Source organism: Topomyia yanbarensis, chromosome 2, assembly GCF_030247195.1.
Source record: "Topomyia yanbarensis strain Yona2022 chromosome 2, ASM3024719v1, whole genome shotgun sequence".
Lineage (NCBI taxonomy): Eukaryota > Metazoa > Arthropoda > Insecta > Diptera > Culicidae > Topomyia > Topomyia yanbarensis.
In genome coordinates this window covers 56,595,775-56,617,866 of record NC_080671.1, presented here as the reverse complement: position 1 = coordinate 56,617,866, position 22,092 = coordinate 56,595,775, and the positions used below count along the sequence as shown (strand labels likewise).

Sequence of the window (22,092 nt, the reverse complement as noted above, 5' to 3'; positions counted from 1 at the left end):
TCTTATTTGCTGATGAAATGATGATGTTGCACTCACGAGCCAATGCGATACAACAAAAGCAAAGCCTTGGCACTATCACAGACCTACCAGACATGATACTAAAACAGTTCACTAAATAAAACTTGATCAACAAAAGTAAATATAAATTGCGCACCAAGTAGTACGAGGTTCTTCTGCATTTCTTCACTCCGAGGCTATTTTATGTCAGTAGATGCCAAATTTCGTTGGCTAATGGGCGAATATAGCTATTTTAGGAGTCTATCACTGGAGTACTTTTTGATCTACACGATGCGTACAAAATTGGAAACAATTACTTGTTATCGATTTTTACCCCCGTTAATTTGAACAATGATCAGTTTTGGGAGCGCTAATTATTTGCCTCTAAAATTTAAAAATGTGCAGCGAGTCCACCACCAGCCGAAAAAAATCGGATTGCAATTTGTAAGAGTTCTGATTGCGGTGCGGTCTCCTTCTGCATCTCACTCACTATTACTTTTCACCGAATTAAATGAGTATTTTTGAGTGAATAATTATCAAACTTCGTCATAAGAGAAACAACTTTTAAAATGAGTAATAAGCAGGGTAAAAGTGGCTTCCCTTGAAATCAATAAATATTTCACATTTGAGAGATTCATTCCCGATCCTAATTTTTACTGTATTTTCTATGCATTTTTTTCTTGTACATATTGTTGTCAACCAATCGAAAGAAAGAATATTTAATGCCTCGTTTGCTAGTTAAAGTTAGCTTAAATTTGTTTTCAAACCTAATCAATAAAATTACTCGACAAGTGCACATTTTCGAACGTCGAAAACTAAAGTTATGTACATTTTTAATATAAGTACGCTGATTATTAGCGGGTACCACCATTCGTGGCTAGCCGCGTGAATGCGACGAAGCTTTGGCATCAGCACTCTGCATCAAGGCCAGTATACTGAGAGTGCAGTCATGACGATTAATTTTGTTCCGTTTTATGCCTATAGAAGATTTAATTTTCAGTGTGAGAACTATAACAATATTCTTAGCACGTCTGGAATACTCATATTTCGAATCCACCGGAGGTGTTAAGTAAAATCATATACGCCTTGTTAGCAACGAATCGCACACGGGTGAGGCTTACATGATCGTCAATTTTATCGATCGCTCCACCGTCAGACTGGATTTGAACCAAGGTATTATTAGTCTATATCATCACATTAGTCGCAGCGGCGACGGAGCAGGACTTCACATTACTAAAATTGAAGCTTCAACAAAGCAGGCTTGTTCATTGTTATGGCGAATTCAATCAAGAATATCGGTTGGATAGTTTTTCGGCAATCATAATTACGGACAAGCCATTTTTGGGAAACAACATTTCGAGAAAATCGAGTTTTAAGTTTCAAGTCTCATCCATTCAGCTTAGAAGCGCTATGAAAATTTAAAAAACTTTCTAAAGTAGTTTTACTTTCAGACAGAGCAATTTTTTTGCGATTTTTCAAAAAATAGGGAAGGTGTGTAACCCCTTAATATGATTTATTAGAAGTCGGTACAAAACCTACATTCGAATCAACAGGCTAATGTGTAGTCTCCTTAACTCTGATTGTGTATTGTGTCTTCTCTCAAGATTCGGCATCGCCTGACATGATTTCCAACGCAGCTCGAGACGTATCTTCTGACGTTATCAGTACGTTTTCGCCATCGACGATGAAATGGTTCATTCGGCTATCCAGAAGGCAAAAGCTTACTACGATCCGAGTATTATGTCTGCTGCTGTACTGGAAAAAATGTTCGGACATCTTGGCTGAACCATTCGCCCAACTTTTCAATATGTCGCATCAGCAGCAAACGTTTCCAGTGCTCTGAAAGTATTCGACACTATTACCAATTTTCAAAAAAGGCGACAAGCGTAACGTTGAAAATTACCGAGGAATTACTTCGCTCGGGATTGAATCAAAACTAATTGAGTTATTAACGAAACACTATTTCCTTCCTGTCGACACTAGATTAGTCAACATCTGTCAGCATGGTTTCTATCCTGGCCGTTCGGTGGAAACTAATCTAGTGAGCTTCACTTCATTTTGTATGGATAACATGCGCAAAAAATTTCAAGTGGATTCGAAATCAGCATTTGACAAAGTGAATCACTAGGTTCACTAGGTTCACGACTAGGTTTTGTGAGTGGCTTCGATCGTATCTCGTTCATCGTCAAGTTGCTGTTTGAATTGGCACTGCTCGGTCTGATTGCTTTTCGAAGAGTTCTGGAGTTCCTCAAGGTAGTACTCTTGGACCGCTGCTGTTTTCGCTTTTTATTAATGACGTTGCTGGTATTTTGAATCTTGATGGAAAACTATTTTCCGCTGACGATGTTAAACTATATTATGTATTTCGTAATCTGTCCGACTGCCTGGTACTGCAAGCCATTCTAGATATTCTCAACGACTGGTGTGTGCGGAATATGATAGTTTTATGCATTCCCAAATGTAGTGTCATCAGCTTCACCGCACTAGGAACATCATACCTTTTGATTATAATATTTCTGGAAATCAGCTACAACGTGTTGACTGCACCAAAGAGCTTGGAGTAATACTGGATTATAAGCTAACTTACCATCGTCACTTCTCTGCTACAATCGACAAGGCCAATCGACAACTGGGATTCATGTTCAAGATATCCAGCGAATTTTGTGATCCTTTGTGTGTCAAAGCTCGTTACTGTTCATTAGTGCTATCGATGCTAGAATTTAGCAATGTCATTTGGAATCCTTACCATGCTGTTTGGATCAATAGGATCGATGGCGTTCAGAGACGGTTTGTCAGGTCTTGCCATGGAGTGATCCGCAAAACCTGTCACCGTATGACCGCTGTCGTTTGTTGGGCTTGCAAACGCTTCCGAGGAGGATGATATCGCAAGCAGTCTTTGTGGCCAAAATACTGCTGGGTGAATACGATGTTCCTGAGCTACTAGCACAAATGCAACTGAATGCGGCATCTCGAACTCTTTGCCAAAGAGTACTTTCCAGAATTAAGACCCACTGACTATGCTGCCAGCAGTCCTGTCATCGCGATGGTTCGGAGGCTCAACGAGTTCTCTGAACTATTTGATTTTAATCTCAACGCATCTGGATTGCGAAGACGAATACAATCACACTAGTTTTAGGAAATTTCGCCCTTGTTACTAATTTGCTTAGCGCCGACGGTGCTGTTGGCTATAATGGTTATATGAATCAAAATTTCTCAAGCGGGCCACCCAAATTAGGTAATATCGTAACTTCGACGGTAGATCCAATTTTTTTTGTAGTATTTGGCATTGCCAAACCAAACCCAGATGGGCTTCGCGAAAAAATTGTTTTGACAATAATATTGTCATTTGAAGTTTTTTTGCCGTCAATTTTTAAAAGATTACTTCGGGTGATCTAATTGACCGATTTTAACAAACTAACCAATAATAAAATTGTCGCAAGATACAGATTGTTCGTGATCTTTTCAAAATGAGGGTCCGTGTCACATCTCAAACCGCACTCACAAGTGTTCCAATCGGTCAATAACAATTTTATCGTCCGTCACACTAATTCGAAAGAATCCTCAATGCGAAATGAGTCGCATTTCTCACAATTATGTTCGTATATCTGTATGGCGCTGTATATCTTCTAAAATAATTTGTTTTGGGTGCGGGAACTGATGTGATGTATTCTTAGATAGTTTAGTCATTGATGAAAGAAATAAAAAATCTCGAACTTCGATCTTGTAAAGCAGGCCACCCTCTTAATGTTGCAAACATTAACACGCATACAGCTATATGTCCAGCAAGACATTAAATTTTTGAACTCACTGCTATATAAATGAACAGAAAAGTCTTTATAGATACCAAAGCTTTTCTTAGCATATTTTGCAACTGAGTTGTTTAGTCCTAGTTGCAAGATAGAATTTTCGATTAAATTTAACATTTATTATTAGCAATATTTTAACCCTTAAAGGCGCAAACCAATTTTTTTCAAAGATTCTGAAAATAGTCACACAGCTTTAATACACCACCATGATAATTTTGAGATGGTTTTCGCAATGTTGTTTTAAAACAACATTGCGCATTTAAGGGTTAAGCAGCTCAGCGCAAAATATTTTACCGACAAAATCAGGTTTCAGCAGGTTTAACCATTAAGCACCACTCAATATTCGTGATCTCGTATTATGAGGAAGTGTTTATACAACACACATCGCCAGTGTCACGGTCATTCGCATACAGCACTAAGGGTTTGCCGAAAAAATAACACATGTTTTACCGCACCCGATTTCACAAGACACCGCCTTTTGATTGTTGCTGTCGATGCTGGTGTCATTATTTCAACGACCAGTGGAAATTCCTTGACCAAATCGGCCAAAACTACAACATTTCAAGCTTAAACTATACGCTCCCGCATTCGTGGGCCACTCCGACGATCGAACGTCAATCAATTCTCAACGAATTAATACGAATGTCCAATACAAATCTAACAATAGACCAAATCGATCGAAAATCAAATGGACAGGCTAATGGCGTCTATAGCAACCTGTGACGAACATCGGCAAATTCAAGTCTGAACCACTATCTTGGATCATCCAAATTTGGTCAAATCTTTGGCTTTAATCTTGGTTGTGTCATCGTTTTGTTTACCTCTTCAATTTCATTGAGTTGATTTGATGTGGTGGTAGTGTCGGATATATTAGGAAAGCGTGGGCCCTAACATAATCAGACGAGGTGTTTTCTCGAATGGTTACGGTTCCCAGGATACGTTTATTATTAACGAGATTGATCATTTACATGATACTAACGTATTAGTTTGTCGATGAGCAGAAACCGTATGTAGTGACCAGTGACAGTGTTTTGGTTTTTCTGGCCTACCACGTAATGTTACAAATCTGAATATCTTTGATCATTTCCATCGCAAAGGGTTGGAATATTTTCATTGCAAACGTGCCTTCATTGAGAGAAGGATGGATGATCGTAGCAACCGTGGACGATGGTCGCAAAAATTTTCTTCTGCCAATTTTCACCTTATTGCAAACATTTCCAGGTTAATTTTCAATTTCTGATAATTTGTCAAGAATATTGCTTGGAAATCGAAATATTGCAGGCATATGGAGTAGAATTGTATAACAGTGAGTTTCAAAACAAGAAAGTGGTTCAGTTACCTGATGCGCACGAACGTTGTTGAGATTGTACCAATGTTTGACAATGAATTGTGGGCTCGGACTAAGCCGTCCGTAACGAAGAGTGTTTAGGCGATGGTATTTTAGCACGCATTTCCCGAAGATTCACCATTATACCTGTCGGCATTTGTCGGAAGGAATCATCAAAAGTTGGGGAACTACCTTGGGAGCTACAGTTTAAATTTATTGCATACATATTCCATACAAGCACAATTCCTTCATATTTGAATGACGGTCTGTGTGAAGTAAAAGGGTAAGTCTTTGTACCAAATCAATTAAAATTTCATGATATTCTAAATACGCATCAATTCCATGCACATTTATTTGTGGCAAGGAAAGTTTGATAATAATACTGGCGTCAAAAAGACACTCGTATTATAATAGAGCGGGGCTCGTTGACGGGAGAACGACCTCGGAAGGTACCGCTAGGTTTCTGTCATTCTGAAATGGGTCATTTGAAAATCGGCAGAGCCAACACATTCTACCTCCCGAAATCAAGTTGTTTGCATGAGGATACCATATGCAGAAAACTTTTTTCATAATACCGCTGCCGGCCAATGGGATTTCGAAGGTTCACACACACACTCACACAAACCTGCCTTCATTGAGATAATATATTCCTAAATCTGCTACGAAAAAGTGTCGTACAAACAACATTCGTAAAATATACGAATTTTTGTATATATGATGGATCATTCATAGTTCCCAAGATAGGGTTTTTATTTTTTATAACGAATTATTCATAAATACCATGAAACGATTTGCGTGGCCTTATTATGAATCGGTTTCATTAGTCAAACGAATTGTTTGATGAAGTAAACGACAATCTTTCTGCTACTGACGAATGCCTTTCATAATATTAAAGATGTTTTACCGAAGAACCCCCAAAATATTCAAGTGTAAGATACTCTAACGATTTTGAAATGAATTTCGTGTAAAATGCAATAACCGATTTAGACGGTTGGTACCGTCATTTCGGAATTCTATTTGAGTTTATAATATGTCTAAATAAATTCAGAATTCCTAATGGATAGAAGTGGCAGTGAAACACTTCTGTTGCAAATACCTTAGGTCCGATTTCATCACTAATGCTTAACTTTTAAACCAGGTGACAAATAAGGGGGCATTTTCTATGCAGTGGTGCAGTTGTCACATTTGACGAGTGAAAACGTCACATGCTCCAATTCTCTATGGGATAACGTAGAAAATTTAATGATATCGCGAAGATGCACTTGCGTTCGATGGTAAAATCAAGTAAATAATGGATGATATCTATAACAACCTAAGAGCAGATCACTCTAGGAATGAGTAACAAATTTATATCAAATTTGAAAAAATGCATTTCATTTTCATTTTTGCATCAACTTTGCATTCCATCGCAGAAAAGTCTGTTCAACAAAAGCCTTGGGCGATCTATTTCGTTCAACGCTTTGTTGATTGTAAAGTATGTTTTCTACAAGGGGCTTCAACCTCTTACACGCAACGCAAAATTCGTTGCGAGTTTCCATTTTGATGCATAAGCATAAACAAAATGAATCATCCAAATGAATATCTTCTGGAACGGGAAGGAATGTTAGTCCGATACATGTGGCTGCTAGAGACCAAGGGAAATTTGTTAGTAAGTGTGCCAATAGCGTTATCATATAATAATTGCTCTGGGAATCCGGCTGCCGAGAATTTGGGAAATTTATCATTTGTCGTGCTAATAAAATTGGCCAAATAAGCAACTTGAATTCCGGATAGCCGACTATGAGGACCATTGCTTAAAACTTAATAAACCGGTAACGTTCATTTTTCTATCACGCGACGAGTTTTTCGTGGTTTCTATCGTGTCGGTGCTAATTTTACCCGGCAATAATTTTAATAAAAAGTGGAATCTACAAGAGGTTTTTGTGTCCGTCTTTTTTCTTGTGTCAGGTACTATTCTTGTAGATAGTTGGAATTGCACATGTATAGTGGTTTCGTAGTAAGACGGACCTTTATTAATACTAAACTACAAAATTAATATGAAAACAGGAATGAAAAACAGATATTTTCGTAGCAATAGTATAATGCCGATTCTAAGCAAATAATAGAATACCGATTCTAAGCAATCACTTCTTTATTTATTGTTATGACTTTGAAAACGTTTATTTGACACGGCTCAGTGCGTTAGCACGACTGTGCCGTGAGTCTTTTTTGATTTTTAAAATTTGTAAAAAATAGAAGAGTAAAAATTCTCTTCTTTACTCGGGTCTTCTTGACGCAGCTTGATGCTGCGTTTTGAGATCCTTTTCCTTGGTGGTGAAACATTAGGTGCGTTGTCTGCCGGTTCGTCTTCTCTCGCGTTTTCGTTCACGTCCATGTCGTCATCGGTACTGCATTCATGATGCACACGGGCGGATGTTCTTGTTAGTTTCTTGTACTTACGGGTCGCTGTTGTAGATCCTTTTTCATCGGTTTTTGATTCTTTGTTGACGGTGTTGGTTGTTGGTTTGGAGTCATTTGGTGTAATCGTTGTTACTTTGATGTTGGCAATGGCAGTTGGTTTGGTGGTACTGAGCCCGATCGTTGTTGTGCTGGTGTTTGTTACTGCCCGGTCCATTGTCGTTGGATTACCAACCGGTTGTGGTTTAGCATACAAGGATTGTATACCGGCTTTGGTCGTATCAGGTGGAACTTCCTTAACAGTCTCTGCGCAAGGGTTTCCGTTGTGTAGCGGTTGATCACCATATTGGCATGCAGGAATCTGCCTTGGGTACGTGATTAGTGTTTGTTGAGAATATTGCCTTGCTGATCACTGCATGAGAGGATCAAGTAAGAGGGAATAGGATTTGTCGGACGCATTCTCGCTACACGAACGCCATTGCGAAGTCCTGGGAAGAAGTTTCACCAAGTATCGTCTTTAACACTATTCACCTCTCCGTATTTTGACATGAGTTGTTTGATAGCGGAACTAGTAGTTTTGTTTCACTACTATCAACATCTGTATACGTTGGGATAGGGGAACATGGGGAGGCTTGATCAAGCGCAAAATTCTATTTTTGGCTATGGTGTCTTCTATTTGATTCTTAAAATTTTTTCAAAAATATTTTTATACTTATTTCGATCCCTTAAGGTAATTTTAAAAATTTAGAACGAAAAATCCTTTCCTTACAGAAAATATTACGTGATTAATAAATTTGCATTAAATGATGTATTTTTTATCAAACTTTGTATGAATATATCTACTCATATATTATCGACTCGATTATTAATTACTATAATATACCATAATATACCATCTTAATCTTTGTGAAGCAGTGAAATGATTTTACATAAATTACAATATTGAAATAGAGTGGGTAGACTTGACCAAAAAAAAACGATCTCAGAAAAGCTTTTGTAACTTTTCAAAAATTAAATTAAAAATTCTGCAAACAATCATGAAGACGAACAATAACTTTTCACATTATATATCTATGACTTTTGAGGGATTGAAGGCCTACGTACGTTGCTAGCTATTGTTATAAAGAATTGTAAAAAAGAGTTAGTTTTAAGCTCTAGGTTAAAAATTACGGGAGATAGGTTTCCGGCCGTGGACCCTTTCCAAAAAGAGGCGTCTGCGAGAAAAGGTTGCACGGCCGCCATCTTGTGACAAAATTACTTGAAAAAATATTTTTTTCGCTTCATAATTAGTATTATAAATCTCATTTCGTCGCTGTTGTGGTATCTCATGACAAGTGCCATTTAGCACATTTCAAGAAAAACGATTCGATATCTTGAAATTTATGAATGGTAGAAATAATCCAGAGAAGCCAATTTATACTTCTATCTATTCTGCATTAATCTCTCAAATATTACGAAGATTCGTTGACTATGTTGAGAATTTTTATTAAAAATGTAAACAAAAGTCGCACTCACACGTGGCATAGGGGCGTATTGATCACAAAATTTGTATGACGTGTAATAATTGTGCATGGAAAATTTTCTATGCAAATAAATCAACAATTTTTAACTTTTATTTATATCTTCGGCTTACTTCGGTCTAGAAACAATCGGTGAGATGCATTTTAAAGAAAATTGGTCAAGGAATCTAGAAAAAATAGCAATTTTTGTTTACGGTGTTGCCAAATATGCAATTTTTCCAATTTAAAACTAAAACTGCATTTTTCTCGCCACAAATGAATTTTTATTTTGAAAATCATTATGCCAGTTTGTTCTTTAGACATTTTTACACATAAAATCATCTGAAACTTCAATATCACTTGAGCCAATCCCAAGATACATCGTTTTGAAATAAAAAACACAATGTATCATCACGTTTCTTGCTATATCTCAGTAACCAAGCAGAATTTCAAAGTTCTGAAAAGACCGCTTTGTAGAGATTTTTCAGAGAAGTAACGTGGCATATCTAACTAAGTTTACTTCAAAATGGCGTTTGTGATAAGATAGCACAACAGCGACGATTTGATAAGATCTCTATTCTCCCCTTTATTACGTCTAGAAAAATTCCTGAAATATGCCTATTTTCGATCCGGATTGAAAACGTACAAGATGCAGAACTTCCCAAATCGGTTTCAAACGCCAGCAGGGTGCTGCCAAAATGAGCGCCCGGAAAATTCATGACGCTGCTAACGAAATACTTGTCTTTTATGGTGGTGTCCGACGGGAAAATATATCGAAAATGTGAGTTAAACGAAAGCAATTATGTGAAAAAATCACACCAGAGGCAAGATTCGAACCTACAACCCTTGGGACTCCAACCCAATGCAACAATCATGCGATCTTCCTAGGATACCATCATAAGCCAGAGATAGCATAAGGGTTTATAAATTGAACCGGAGTCCCAAGGGCTATAGGTTCGAATCTTGCTTTTAGGGTAATTGTTTTCCACATAATTTTGATCTGTTTACTTCGTTGGAAAAGTCTTAAATAATGTATTGGCGCCTACGTCAAAACCTAAAAAAATGAATTAATTGTTGAAATACTGATGCTGCGTCATTTATCATGTGACCTACATCAAAGCGTATTTTTTGCAGTTGCCGTGACTGAAATATTTCGCGGATAAGAAATTTAAATAGAAGAAGCTGTCGAAATTCGCTTCCAAGTAACTGGTTTGGCAGGCCATATGCACTTGTAGCAATTGTAGTGAACCATTCGTGACCAAAGGCAGCATAAACGATCAGTATGCTAGCTTTCAAAAACGGTGTTGAGGGGTGGAGATAGCGTAGTTGATAAATCGATTGCCTTGTACGCAGATCACCTGGGTTCAAATCCCAACCCCGCACATAGGGTTATAGATTTTTCTAAAGAGATTTCTCTAACCCGACAAAGAGGCGAATGACCCTAAGGTTAAAACCTCTATAATCAAAAAAAAAACGGTGTTTGCCGTTATTGAAAAAGCAATATCGAAAGCCGTTGTTTTGAACCGATTTGGCATCACACCACTACTCTAAAGCCGTATGCAACTAATTTTGTGCCGAAAGTCATAAACCCACAAAGCTGTCCGGAACTCCGTCCGATTGAAACCTATCGAGCCATGATAAGCTTCGGAAGACCAATATAGAAGGGAACGACGAAAAATAAATGTTGAGGAAGTGGAAAAAAAATTGTAAGAAAATTGTATCGGAAACGACTGTACACTTGTACAGTCGTTTCCGGGTGTCAACCGTAAATGTCAAGAGTATGTGTATGTGAGTTGATTTACCCTTAATAAAATCATAAATATTGAAATCTATTGAGGTTGATGCCATACGTTTTATAAAGTGAGCCATAATACTGGTTCATTTTATATGCATTGTTCGTTTAGCTCGATAAAATAGGGCTCCAATGGTATTCTGCTATGAGAGTGTAATTAAAAGCTCATCGCTTTGAGAATTTTTTGTAAGTGATAGAATTTTACAGTTTCTTTGTAGTAAATCAAATCACAAACTTAAAGCTTTGCGAGTTGTGGCAATAATTGCACCACCAACTTTCATTCTTCACAAACTGTCAAACGAACGAGAAATTAAACGTGTATAAACTTCGATTAGCGACGATCTACGCTTTGCGACAAACCGGCTGTCACACTGTCTCAGGAGATTGGTAAAATATGCAAATTGCCTAGCGGCAAAGGAATCGAATCGGTTTGAATTGCCCGGTCGGCGCCTTGAACGCAAAAAAAAATCAGTACGCGTACCCCTGCAGATATTCCAACGAACATGGAAATGTGGTTCGCAGTTTCAAAAGATAAATAATTGCACTGATCCCATCGTGTGGCCAGGAGGCGAATGACGCGGTGAGGAGGAAAGAGGCGACAATTGCTAACATGCTTGTATATTTGAACAATTTGGTGTAATTTTCTAATCATTGACTCAAGCGCAGGCCGACGGTTGTTCTCTCGGCTGAAAATTGGTCCAACTGGTTCAAATTGCTGGGTTTAGTCACACTACTTACTAGGTGCCTGCTACTGTTTGATATGACAGCAACGTGGCTGCCTGGGCGATTATCTTTGAACTATCTGACCGGTGTATTAAATCGCATTATACGCTTAAATGAATTAGTGACGCAGATGGTATTAGGCATTAAACTGCTATTTTTATATGCCACACATGGTCTCCTACCTTACGCCGTATTTAGACTGTAATGATTTTTTCATTGCACCATTTGTTTGAAAGTCCTGTCCAAGACAAGAAAAAAAAAATCAAAGCGCCGCCGAAAATTTATTGCGAGTAATAACGTGTCATTTCACTCTTCTCAAACCGATCGTAAAATATTCCGAGCAAATTTCAAGCAGCAAATTGCCAAATTTGAATTCATCTCAGGCATTCGCGTTGGTTGATTCCACCCGCATATAGCGTATGAACCATTTGCTATCCGAAAGGCTGGTGAGTCTTCCCCAGAGTAGCTGCTGTTGTTCGGTGCTATAAAACTACTGCAGTAATGCAGTATGTATCACGTTTTGATATATAATGTCACCGTCGAATTCATGTACGATTAGCCCTTTTCACTATATAAGGTATTAAAATTATTTACCAATTCATCTCTTCAGTAACTGACGCTAACTTGATACCAGTTAGAAGCTAAGTCCAAAAAACTTCCCACAACTTATCGAACTCCTAAAGCAACAAGTTTATCCTTAGTGATGTCTCATGCATAGACGTTTGGTATCCAATCAAAGAAAACAATAATTCTTTTCGCATTCTCAAGTTGGTGTCAGTTACTGACGAAATGAACTCGAAACACCGAAATTCAACTTTTGTAGTTTAGAATTTGTTCGCAAATGTACCAACTGATTCATCCATCTTATTCCCCATTTAGGAAGTAAATTTAGGAAATTTGTTTAACATTGGAGCAAACAAATCCGATTTTGTATTCCTAAATGTTCACTTTTATTTTAATTCGAGGTCGAAAACATCACATTCTCATATTTGGAGATAATTCTAATGCTGAATACAACATTGTTTCGCCTATCTCGCTAAGAATGTTTTTCTAGAACTAGCAGAAAAAAAACTCCGTATATTTCAACTCTCCCCACACAAAACCTGTTCGTCAAAAAGCGCGCACGTTGTTTTCGACCTGTCCACTCGTTTTGAATTGATTTATTTATTTTGGTCTCTCTGCCGCAGATGGTCACACACAACCTGTCCACCCCGGATGGGAGCACCCAGCACACACAGAAGAAGCAGATGGAAATCCTTCAGGCTCGCACGTCGTCCGGCTCGCTGCAGGTGGTCCGTGCCCAAACCGTACAAACGACCTCGTCACGCTGGTCCGCCTCCACACTGCATTCCGAGATCTGCAACAGCAGTAGCACTACTAGCAATAGTCATAGTGGCTCACATATAGCCACCACCTCCAGCAGTAAGACCAGTGCACTAACAACCAACGGTTTTACGAGTCATCATCACCTACCGCAACAGTTCCACCGGCCGGTCATAAATTCTAGCAGATTATTGGTAAGTAGAAAAAAAAGCAACTATCTTATAGTCCAGTCATTCTCGAACCTTGCTAAATAGAAGTCTCAAGGAATCACATTTGAAACCTTAATGTTCTCGACCTTATTTCTGGGCGACAACACACAAAAACATGTCCGTGATCAATCCATCAAACCGTGTCAGGCGGCAATTGATCTTGTGCCACCCGTCACCGTGAACAGTAGCACCAATGGATACTTAAACGCCAATGGTCATCGTGTCATTGAATTTCGCATACCGACCAGTTACGCATGATCATTGCGTAGTAGCTATAGTGAGAGTGTACTCCTACACGCCCTGCTCGGTGCGATGCTATTTGACCAGAGAAGAAGTGCTAGCTTTTGGGTACTTGTTAAGCTTCAAATTTTGAAGTGTACTTCTGGTCGACCTTGAAGCGTGCTTCAAAATGACGTCAAAACACAACGTTTAAATTAGTTACAACTCTTTTGCATATTCCATCGACCATCGTCAAACTTTACGATACAATTAATAATTCATGAAACTAGGCATTACACCTAGCCGTCTGCGGTTTAAAATTCAACCTGTTGAACCGTGTTGCTTTTTCTATTCCATCCCCAGAGTACGGCAGCCAGCGGCATCCTACACAGTGTTAACGCCCAACATCAGAGTCCTCAACCGCTGATCGCAGCACCGTCTTCGATAACTAGCGGGGGGAGCCAGTTTGCCGGTACGACGCCACCAACTCCAGCAACCGTTGGCAGCAGACAGCATTCCAACTTTAGTGCTTTCCAGCGCACGGGAGCAGTGCGCCGTAAGGATGGAATCGACTACAGCGGGCACCGGCAGCAATTGGATCACTTCGACAAATTCAAAGATATAAGCGTGAAGGAAAAACCGGCCGACCCTGACAGGTGAGATTTTAGAAGAGTATGAATAGGATTATATTTTCGGGGTGCATTACGAGATTTTGCCATTGTATTCTACTGATTTGCCACAATACCAATAATAATGAATAATATCAAGGAAACGGTACTTTTTAAGAAGAATTGAGTGCCCCAATCAATTCACTCGTTTGGTATTACTCGATAAAAAAATGAAAATATGACCCATATGTAAACTTTTATTAGTAAATTGGTTCAAGTACTTACAACCGAACCATAGGACATGACTCGGTGTTTTAGGACGAATGTTTGCATTTCAAAAATTGTGTTCATCTGTAATTTCGTCTGAATGTATTTTAGTTTTATCAGCTCAGAACAAATATGTTCATGATGGCAGCCCTAAGTTTGCGCCGCTAAAACAACAAAAATGATCCATAAAAAATTGAAAAACGATCCATAAAAAAGTTGTCAATGTTCCATAAAACAATACTGAAAATCCATAAAAAAGTGTGATTGATCCATAAAAAAGGGTGATTTGATCCATAGATTATGTAAAATTGAACCATAAAATGGTCTCAAAAGAGCGCTAAAATAGTAATAAAAGAGCAATTAAAATGAACCAATGCCCCATAAAAATATTGGAAATGTTCCATAAAATGATACATTTTGCGCCATAAATTAACTGACATTGATCTATAGAATATTAACAATGTACATTAAAACACGTCGATATGTTCCATAATATCGACAAAAGTGCTCCACGGTATTACAAAATGGAGCAATAAAATGTCAGAAAAAGTTCCATAAATTTGATGAAAATGTTTGCTAAATAATTTTTCTTGGTCCATAGAAGATGTAAAAATGAACATTAGAAATGATTCATATATCGAACGTTAAATTATGGTTCATGGATATTTACAAAACGATCCATAAGCAAATAAAATGTTAAACGATCCATTAATATGTGCTTATGCACCAGAAAATTAAATTTAATGAATTCATGCGAAATTTTTGCTATTCGAACTAATAATAAAGTTTATTACATTTGGTTGTAATGTCAAACTACAACAAACAATGCATACATTATAGTTAAACTTCAGCTTCCGTACCCAACTAGTCAGCTAACTGACCTTAGCTAACCTGAAATCATTATGGCAATTCTTTAAACGTCAGGGTATTTATGATATTAGAGCGCTGAGTGTTATTAGACCACCTATACAGGCTGGCATGAGTCGCAAATACTATCTGAATAACTATCTGAAGCGAAAACGGACACTTTATACACGAACACTGACTAATGTGGCTACGCCACATCGCTTTCTTGTGCACTGTCCGACTTCGCTGCCGCTCAGTCGGCTTTTAACTAGCTATAGCCCCTATGTTTAAGTAAACCGGGCAAACGAGAGGACCACAGGTTTGCCTGCAATTCCAGCTACGGGTTAATCAATGCCTCGTCCAACGGATCCTCAGCGGCTTTGCGCCGCTTCGGATCCTTGGCCTCGGATATGCGGCCAAGCCGCATCACACTAACTCCCAGTATAAGCTCACTTGTTAAAACACTGTCACTGTTATGAGAATTATTAAGCACAACTTATTTTTTAAGTTTACCATAAAATTTCGCATGAATTCATTAAATTTATTTTTTCTAATGCATAAGCACATATTAATGGGTCGTTTTACATTTTCTTTTCTTATGGATCGTTTTGTAAATATCCATGAACCATAATTTCGTTCGATATATGAATCATTTCTAATGTTCATTTTTACATCTTCTATGGACCAAGAAAAATTATTTAGCAAACATTTTCATCAAATTTATGGAACTTTTTCTGACATTTTATTGCTCCATTTTGTAATACCGTGGAACATTTTTGTCGATATTATGGAACATAACGACGTGTTTTAATGTACATTGTTAATATTCTATGGATCAATGTCAGTTAATTTATGGCGCAAAATGTATCATTTTATGGAACATTTCCAATATTTTTATGGGGCATTGGTTCATTTTAATTGCTCTTTTATTACTATTTTAGCGCTCTTTTGAGACCATTTTATGGTTCAATTTTACATAATCTATGGATCAAATCACCTTTTTTTATGGATCATTCACACAGTTTTATGGATTTTCAGTTTTGTTTTATGGAACATTGACAACTTTTTTATGGATCGTTTTACAATTCTTTATGGATTATTTTAAATATTTTATATGCAAAAGTACATTTTCCCGTTTTTTTTTTTTTATTCATTTCGTTTATTTGATAGGCACAAATGCGTTAGCTTGGCGGTGCCAAATGCTTTTGTTTTTACATTTTGGATATCTTAAAACTAGGAGGTTACAATGTTGAAATATTTTTTTTACAAAGGAAAAGAAAGTTTACAGCTATCTTAAGACTAGAAATAAGATTCAATATACAAAAGAGGGCCAAAAGATTTTTTTATGAAAAAAATTTAAAACAAGGGATTCACTTTGATATACAAGAGGGGGAGTAATAGTATTTTACGAAATATTTTACGGTTATCTTAAAACTAACAATATAGTTTAGTACACAAAAGGGGGAACAAATATTTATGAGAAATTTCACAGAAATCTTAAAACTAGGGATTCAATTCTATTTACAAGATGGAGGACAAGAGTTTCAATAAAGAGTAAAAATTATAGCTATCTTAAAACTAGGAATACAGAATACTAATTTGAATTTTTTAACTAAAACTTATGCTTGGTCAAGATATTCAAAGGGTGGCTTATTTCCGCATCAGTGTAGCAGCAGTTGTATCAAGGACAGGGGAGAGACAGGGAAAGAAGAGCAAAACTTGCAACTTTCGCTCGAACGGGGGGGGGGGGGGGGGGAGGTGGATCAGCGAAACAAATTTGCGCCTCAGTCTAGTAAGTCGTCGAGTACCGGATTGGCGGATGGTATTCTTCGGACCCGCGAGGAATCCTTCAAAAGTCATCGGACCTCGAGTCGCTCTCGCTTCAGTTTCCTTCTATGCAGGCGTAGTGGTAAGGGCGACGGCGGTTACATAGTGGCACTCTGGAGCTGATCGGTTCCACAAGGCAGGAGGAAACTCTAAAAACGAGAAATAAAAGAGAGGGGCTAAATTGGGATATTTATCGTTTTTATGAAGGTATAAATAAGGGACATATAGGGGAAATCACGAGTTGCCAGCATATCTCGGACTGGTACATTGGGTGGTCTACCTCGGGCCCGAAGGGATTCCTTTAACTGAGACCTGGCGTCACAATACCCGGCGCACACCCAGACAACGTGTTCGATGTCGTGATAGCCCTCGTCACAAGCGCACAGACTACTCTCCGCAAGCCCAATACGCCGCAAATGCGCATCCATGGTGTAGTGATTGGACATAAGTCGGGACATTACACGAATAAAATCCCGACCCACATCCATCCCCCCGAACCAAGGCTTCGTTGATACCTTTGGGATAATCGAATGTAGCCATCGTCCAAGTTCCCCATTTCTCCACGAGGTTTGCCAACTGTTGAGCGTCCTCTGACGACAAATACTAAAAAATTCATTGAAGCAGATTGGTCTTTCGTATATGTCACCATTTAATGCGCCCACCTTTGCTAATGAGTCGGCCTTTTCATTGCCCGGGATAGAACAATGAGAGGGGACCCAAACAAAGGTAATCTTATAAGATTTTTCAGATAACGTACACAAGGACTCCTGTATCTTCCCCAGAAAATACGGTAATTGCTTTTTAGGCTTCACCGCACGAAGAGCCTCGATAGAGCTGAGGCTGTCCGAAACGATGAAGTAGTGATCTGTGGGCAGAGTGTCGATGATCCCAAGGGTGTACTGAATTGCAGCTAACTCTGCGACGTAAACTGAAGCGGGATCATTGAGCTTGAATGAAGCGGTGATAGTATTGTTGAAGATACCGAAGCCAGTGGACCCATCGAGATTTGATCCGTCAGTGTAAAACATTTTGTCGCAGTCGACTTCTCGGAATTTATTATAAAATATATTGGGGATCACCTGCGGGCGTATATGGTCCGGGATTCCACGAATCTCTTCCTTCATGGATGTGTCGAAGAATACAGTAGAATCAGAAGTATCTAGCAAACGAACACGGTTGGGAGTATATGCAGAAGGATTAATGCTCTGTGCCATGTAGTCGAAGTACAAGGCCATAAATCGGGTTTGATAATTAAGCTCGACGAGCCTCTCGAAGTTTTCAATTACCAACGGGTTCAGAATGTCGCATCGGATGAGCAATCGATATGAGAGTTCCCAAAATCGATTTTTTAGCGGAAGAACGCCCGCCAGCACTTCGAGACTCATCGTATGGGTCGAGTGCATGCAACCCAAGGCAATGCGCAAGCAACGATACTGGATTCTCTCTAGTTTGATGAAGTGTATGTTCGCAGCGGAGCGGAAACAGAAACACCCGTACTCCATCACCGACAATATCGTTGTTTGGTACAACCTGATCAGGTCTCCTGGGTGAGCACCCCACCATGTTCCAGTTATTGTTCGGAGAAAATTGATCCTTTGTTGGCATTTCTGTTTCAGATACCTAATGTGACATCCCCAGGTACCTTTAGAGTCGAACCAGACCCCGAGATATTTAAATGTGAAAACCTGGTTGATCGTTGCACCCATTAATAGAAGCTGGAGTTGCGCCGGCTCACGCTTCCTAGAAAAAACAACCAACTCAGTTTTCTCCGTGGAGAACTCAATACCCAGCTGAAGAGCCCAAGCAGACAAATTGTCCAAGGTATTTTGTAATGGTCCTTGCAAGTCGGCAGCTTTGGGCCCTGTAACAGAGACCACCCCGTCGTCTGCAAGTTGCCTTAGCGTGCATGAATTGGCAAGACAATCGTCAATGTCATTCACGTAGAAATTGTAGAGCAGGGGACTTAGACATGAGCCCTGGGGAAGACCCATGTAGCTAAATCGCGATGTTGTTAAATCGCCATGCGAAAAGTGCATGTGCTTTTCAGACAACAGGTTTAGCAAAAAGTTATTTAAAATTGGCGAAAGACCATGCTGGTGCAGCTTCTCTGACAGAGTGTTGATAGAAACTGAGTCAAAAGCCCCCTTAATATCCAAGAAGACTGATGCCATCTGCTCTTTGTTAGCATAGGCCATTTGGATTTCTGTAGAAAGCAACGCAAGGCAATCGTTCGTCCCTTTGCCTTTGCGGAAGCCAAATTGTGTATCTGACAGTAAGCCATTTGCTTCAACCCAATTGTCGAGGCGAAACATGATCATTTTCTCGAACAACTTCCGAATACAGGACAGCATTGCAATCGGCCGATACGAGTTGTGGTCGGAGGCTGGTTTTCCTGGTTTTTGGATGGCGATGACCTTCACTTGCCTCCATTCATAAGGGACAATGTTACCCTCAAGAAACTTGTTAAATAAATTCAACAGGCGCCTTTTTGCAGTGTCAGGCAGATTCTTCAGCAAGTTGAATTTGATTCTGTCTAACCCTGGGGCGTTATTGTTGCACGATAAGAGAGCAAGTGAGAACTCCACCATCGAAAACGGTGTTTCGTTCGCGGTATCGTGAGAAGACGCGGCGCGGTACGTTTTCTGTACCGGGACAGAGTCCGGACAGATCTTCTTGGCGAAAGCGAATATCCAACGGTTTGAATATTCCACGTTCTCGTTGGTACTATTATGATTACGCATACGTCGAGCCGTACCCCAAAGAGTGCTCATCGCTGTTTCTCTCGTTAACCCGTCGACGAACCGGCGCCAATAACTGCGTTTTTTGGCTTTCATTAGACTCTTCATTCGCCTTTCTAACGACGCGTACTGTTGATAGCTAGCGGGTAACCCGTCTTCCCGGAAGGCCTTATATGCAGTGGACTTTTCCGCGTACAGCTCTGAGCACTCTTTATCCCACCACAGGGTGGGAGACCGTCTATGGGTATTCGCGCTGGGTACTGGTTTAGTCTGAGCTTGATTCGCACTGTCGAGAATCAAGCCAGCCAAAAACCTGTACTCTTCCTCCGGAGGAAGTTCTTGAGTGGATTCGATTTTAACGGATATCGCGGTCGCGTAACTCTTCCAATCAATGTTCCGTGTGAGGTCATACGATACATTGATTGTTTCCGATGGTCTTGAACCGTTAGCAATTGAAATCACGATAGGCAAATGATCGCTACCGTGGGGATCAGGGATCACCTTCCACATGCAATCTAACTGTAGCGATGTCGAGCAAAGCGATAAATCCAACGCGCTTGCGCGTGCTGGTGGTGTAGGAATCCGCGTCATTTCTCCCGTGTTTAAGATGGTCATGTTCAAATTATCGCAAAGATCTTGGATTAATGTTGATCTATTATCATCATGAAGACAGCCCCATACCGTACCGTGCGAGTTAAAGTCTCCCAGAACTAGCCGCGGTGCCGGTAAGGATTCCGTGATATTACAAAGCGTTCGGTGCCCTACCGAGGCTCTAGGAGGAATGTAGATGGAAGCAATGCAAAGGTCTTTACCTTTGATTAAAACTTGACAAGCGACAATTTCAATGCCTGGTGTCGAAGGGAGGTTAATTCGGTTGAAAGAATAGCACTTTTTGATCCCCAAAAGTACTCCTCCATAGGGGTTTTCTCGATCCAGACGAATTATATTAAAGTCGTGGAAGTTGAGATTTATATCGGAAGTTAACCAAGTTTCACATAATGCGAAAGCATCACATTTTAAACTATTTAGTAAAAATTTAAAGGAATCGATTTTCGGGAGGATACTTCTGCTGTTCCACTGTAGAACAGTGATCGAATCGGTGACCTCGTTCGATGACTTAGCCATCGAAGGATACGATCGCTGCAAGGAGGGGCCATTTAGTAGTCAACTGCTTCAAAAATGTTTGCACTATAGGGAGAAAACGTATCAGAAGGCTTTTAAGAGGATCAGTAACATTGAAAGCTGTGAAAATTAAGTCCACTATGTCAGAAAATTTCATTAGTCCGCTACTGGACTGAGTATCTGTTTGAAAAAAGGGGACACTTGGGGTTTTGGATGTCCCTGGAAGTGGTGGGTACTCCTTGTTAGAATTAATATTTCCAAGTCCTGGAGCAAATTGCTTCGGCTTTTGTGCATCACTTCCGTTGGATTTATTGGTTGTAGATGGCGCACTCTGAGTGGACGACACCTTGGCACCCTTACGAGGCAATGTAGGGGAGGCTGGATTTCTCCTCTTCCTGGATTCCCCTGGGTTAACCAAAGATGTTCCCTCTCGTGGGTCGTCAGATTCTTGCTCAACGTTAGCCAAACCAGCATAGGGATTTTCGGACAGGACAGATGGCGAAGCATTCTTTAGCATTTCTGCATAAGAACGCCTTGAGCGTTCCTTAAGGGAGCGCTTAATTTTATCCCCGCGCTGCTTGTACGCAGGGCATGATTTAAGAGCATGTGAAGGGCCCCCGCAGCAAATACACTTTTCAGTTTCTTTGTCGCAAGAGTCATCCTCATGCTCTCCTTCGCATTTGCCGCATCGTTTCTTATTTCCACAATATGTGGCTGTGTGGCCCAACTGCTTGCAATTGCTGCAGCTCATGACCCGCGGTACAAACAGGCGAACTGGTAGGCGAACCCTGTCAAGGAGGATGTAGTTGGGAAGAGAGGACCCGGCGAATGTCACCCGAAGCGAGCCTGATAGAGAGTAGGTAGTCTTACCTCCCTCGGTGTTTGCGGTATACAATTGTTTGCATTCTAAGATCTTAATCTGTTCAAGAGAGGGGTCCTTAAAGCAGCCAACCCCGTGCTCCAACAGTTCTTCGCATTTCAGGCCCGGTTCGGACACTACCCCATCGATTTCACAGGCCACACAAGGCACGTACGCTTTAAATTCCCGCGTAAAGCGCTCACAGCAAGCAATCGCGTTTGCCTGGCCGAGATCACTCACTAGAACACGTATCTTGTTTGCCCGAACACGTGTTATCTGAGTTACGGCCGGGTAATTAGCAGTCAGATCTCGAGAAAGTTTTAATATATTAACCGGTTTCTCTCCGGTCCGAAAATATACCACCCATGGCCCAGAGGAACCTTCTGGGTACTGCTTTATACGGGGAGCAATGCGAGTATTAGGGGGATCAGGGACTTCCATGATTGCATCAGATGGTATTTCGCCCTCGGCCATTTAAGCACGAGGGCAGAGCGTTATATAAACGGGAATGTGTCTTATTATTTGATTACAAG

General features: G+C 39.9%; 1 protein-coding gene across 8 annotated transcripts in view; it reads left to right on the top strand.

Annotated features, from left to right (window-relative positions):
• The window catches only part of LOC131685610 (serine-rich adhesin for platelets), a 331,716-nt gene that overhangs the window by 243,837 nt on the left and 65,787 nt on the right, over positions 1–22,092 (top strand). For all 8 annotated transcript variants that reach the window (XM_058969467.1, XM_058969469.1, XM_058969470.1 and 5 more), the window contains 2 exons: positions 12,729–13,058; positions 13,656–13,948. In XM_058969467.1, the coding sequence (XP_058825450.1) occupies positions 12,729–13,058; positions 13,656–13,948 (623 nt within the window). The remainder of the gene's footprint in view (positions 1–12,728; positions 13,059–13,655; positions 13,949–22,092) is intronic.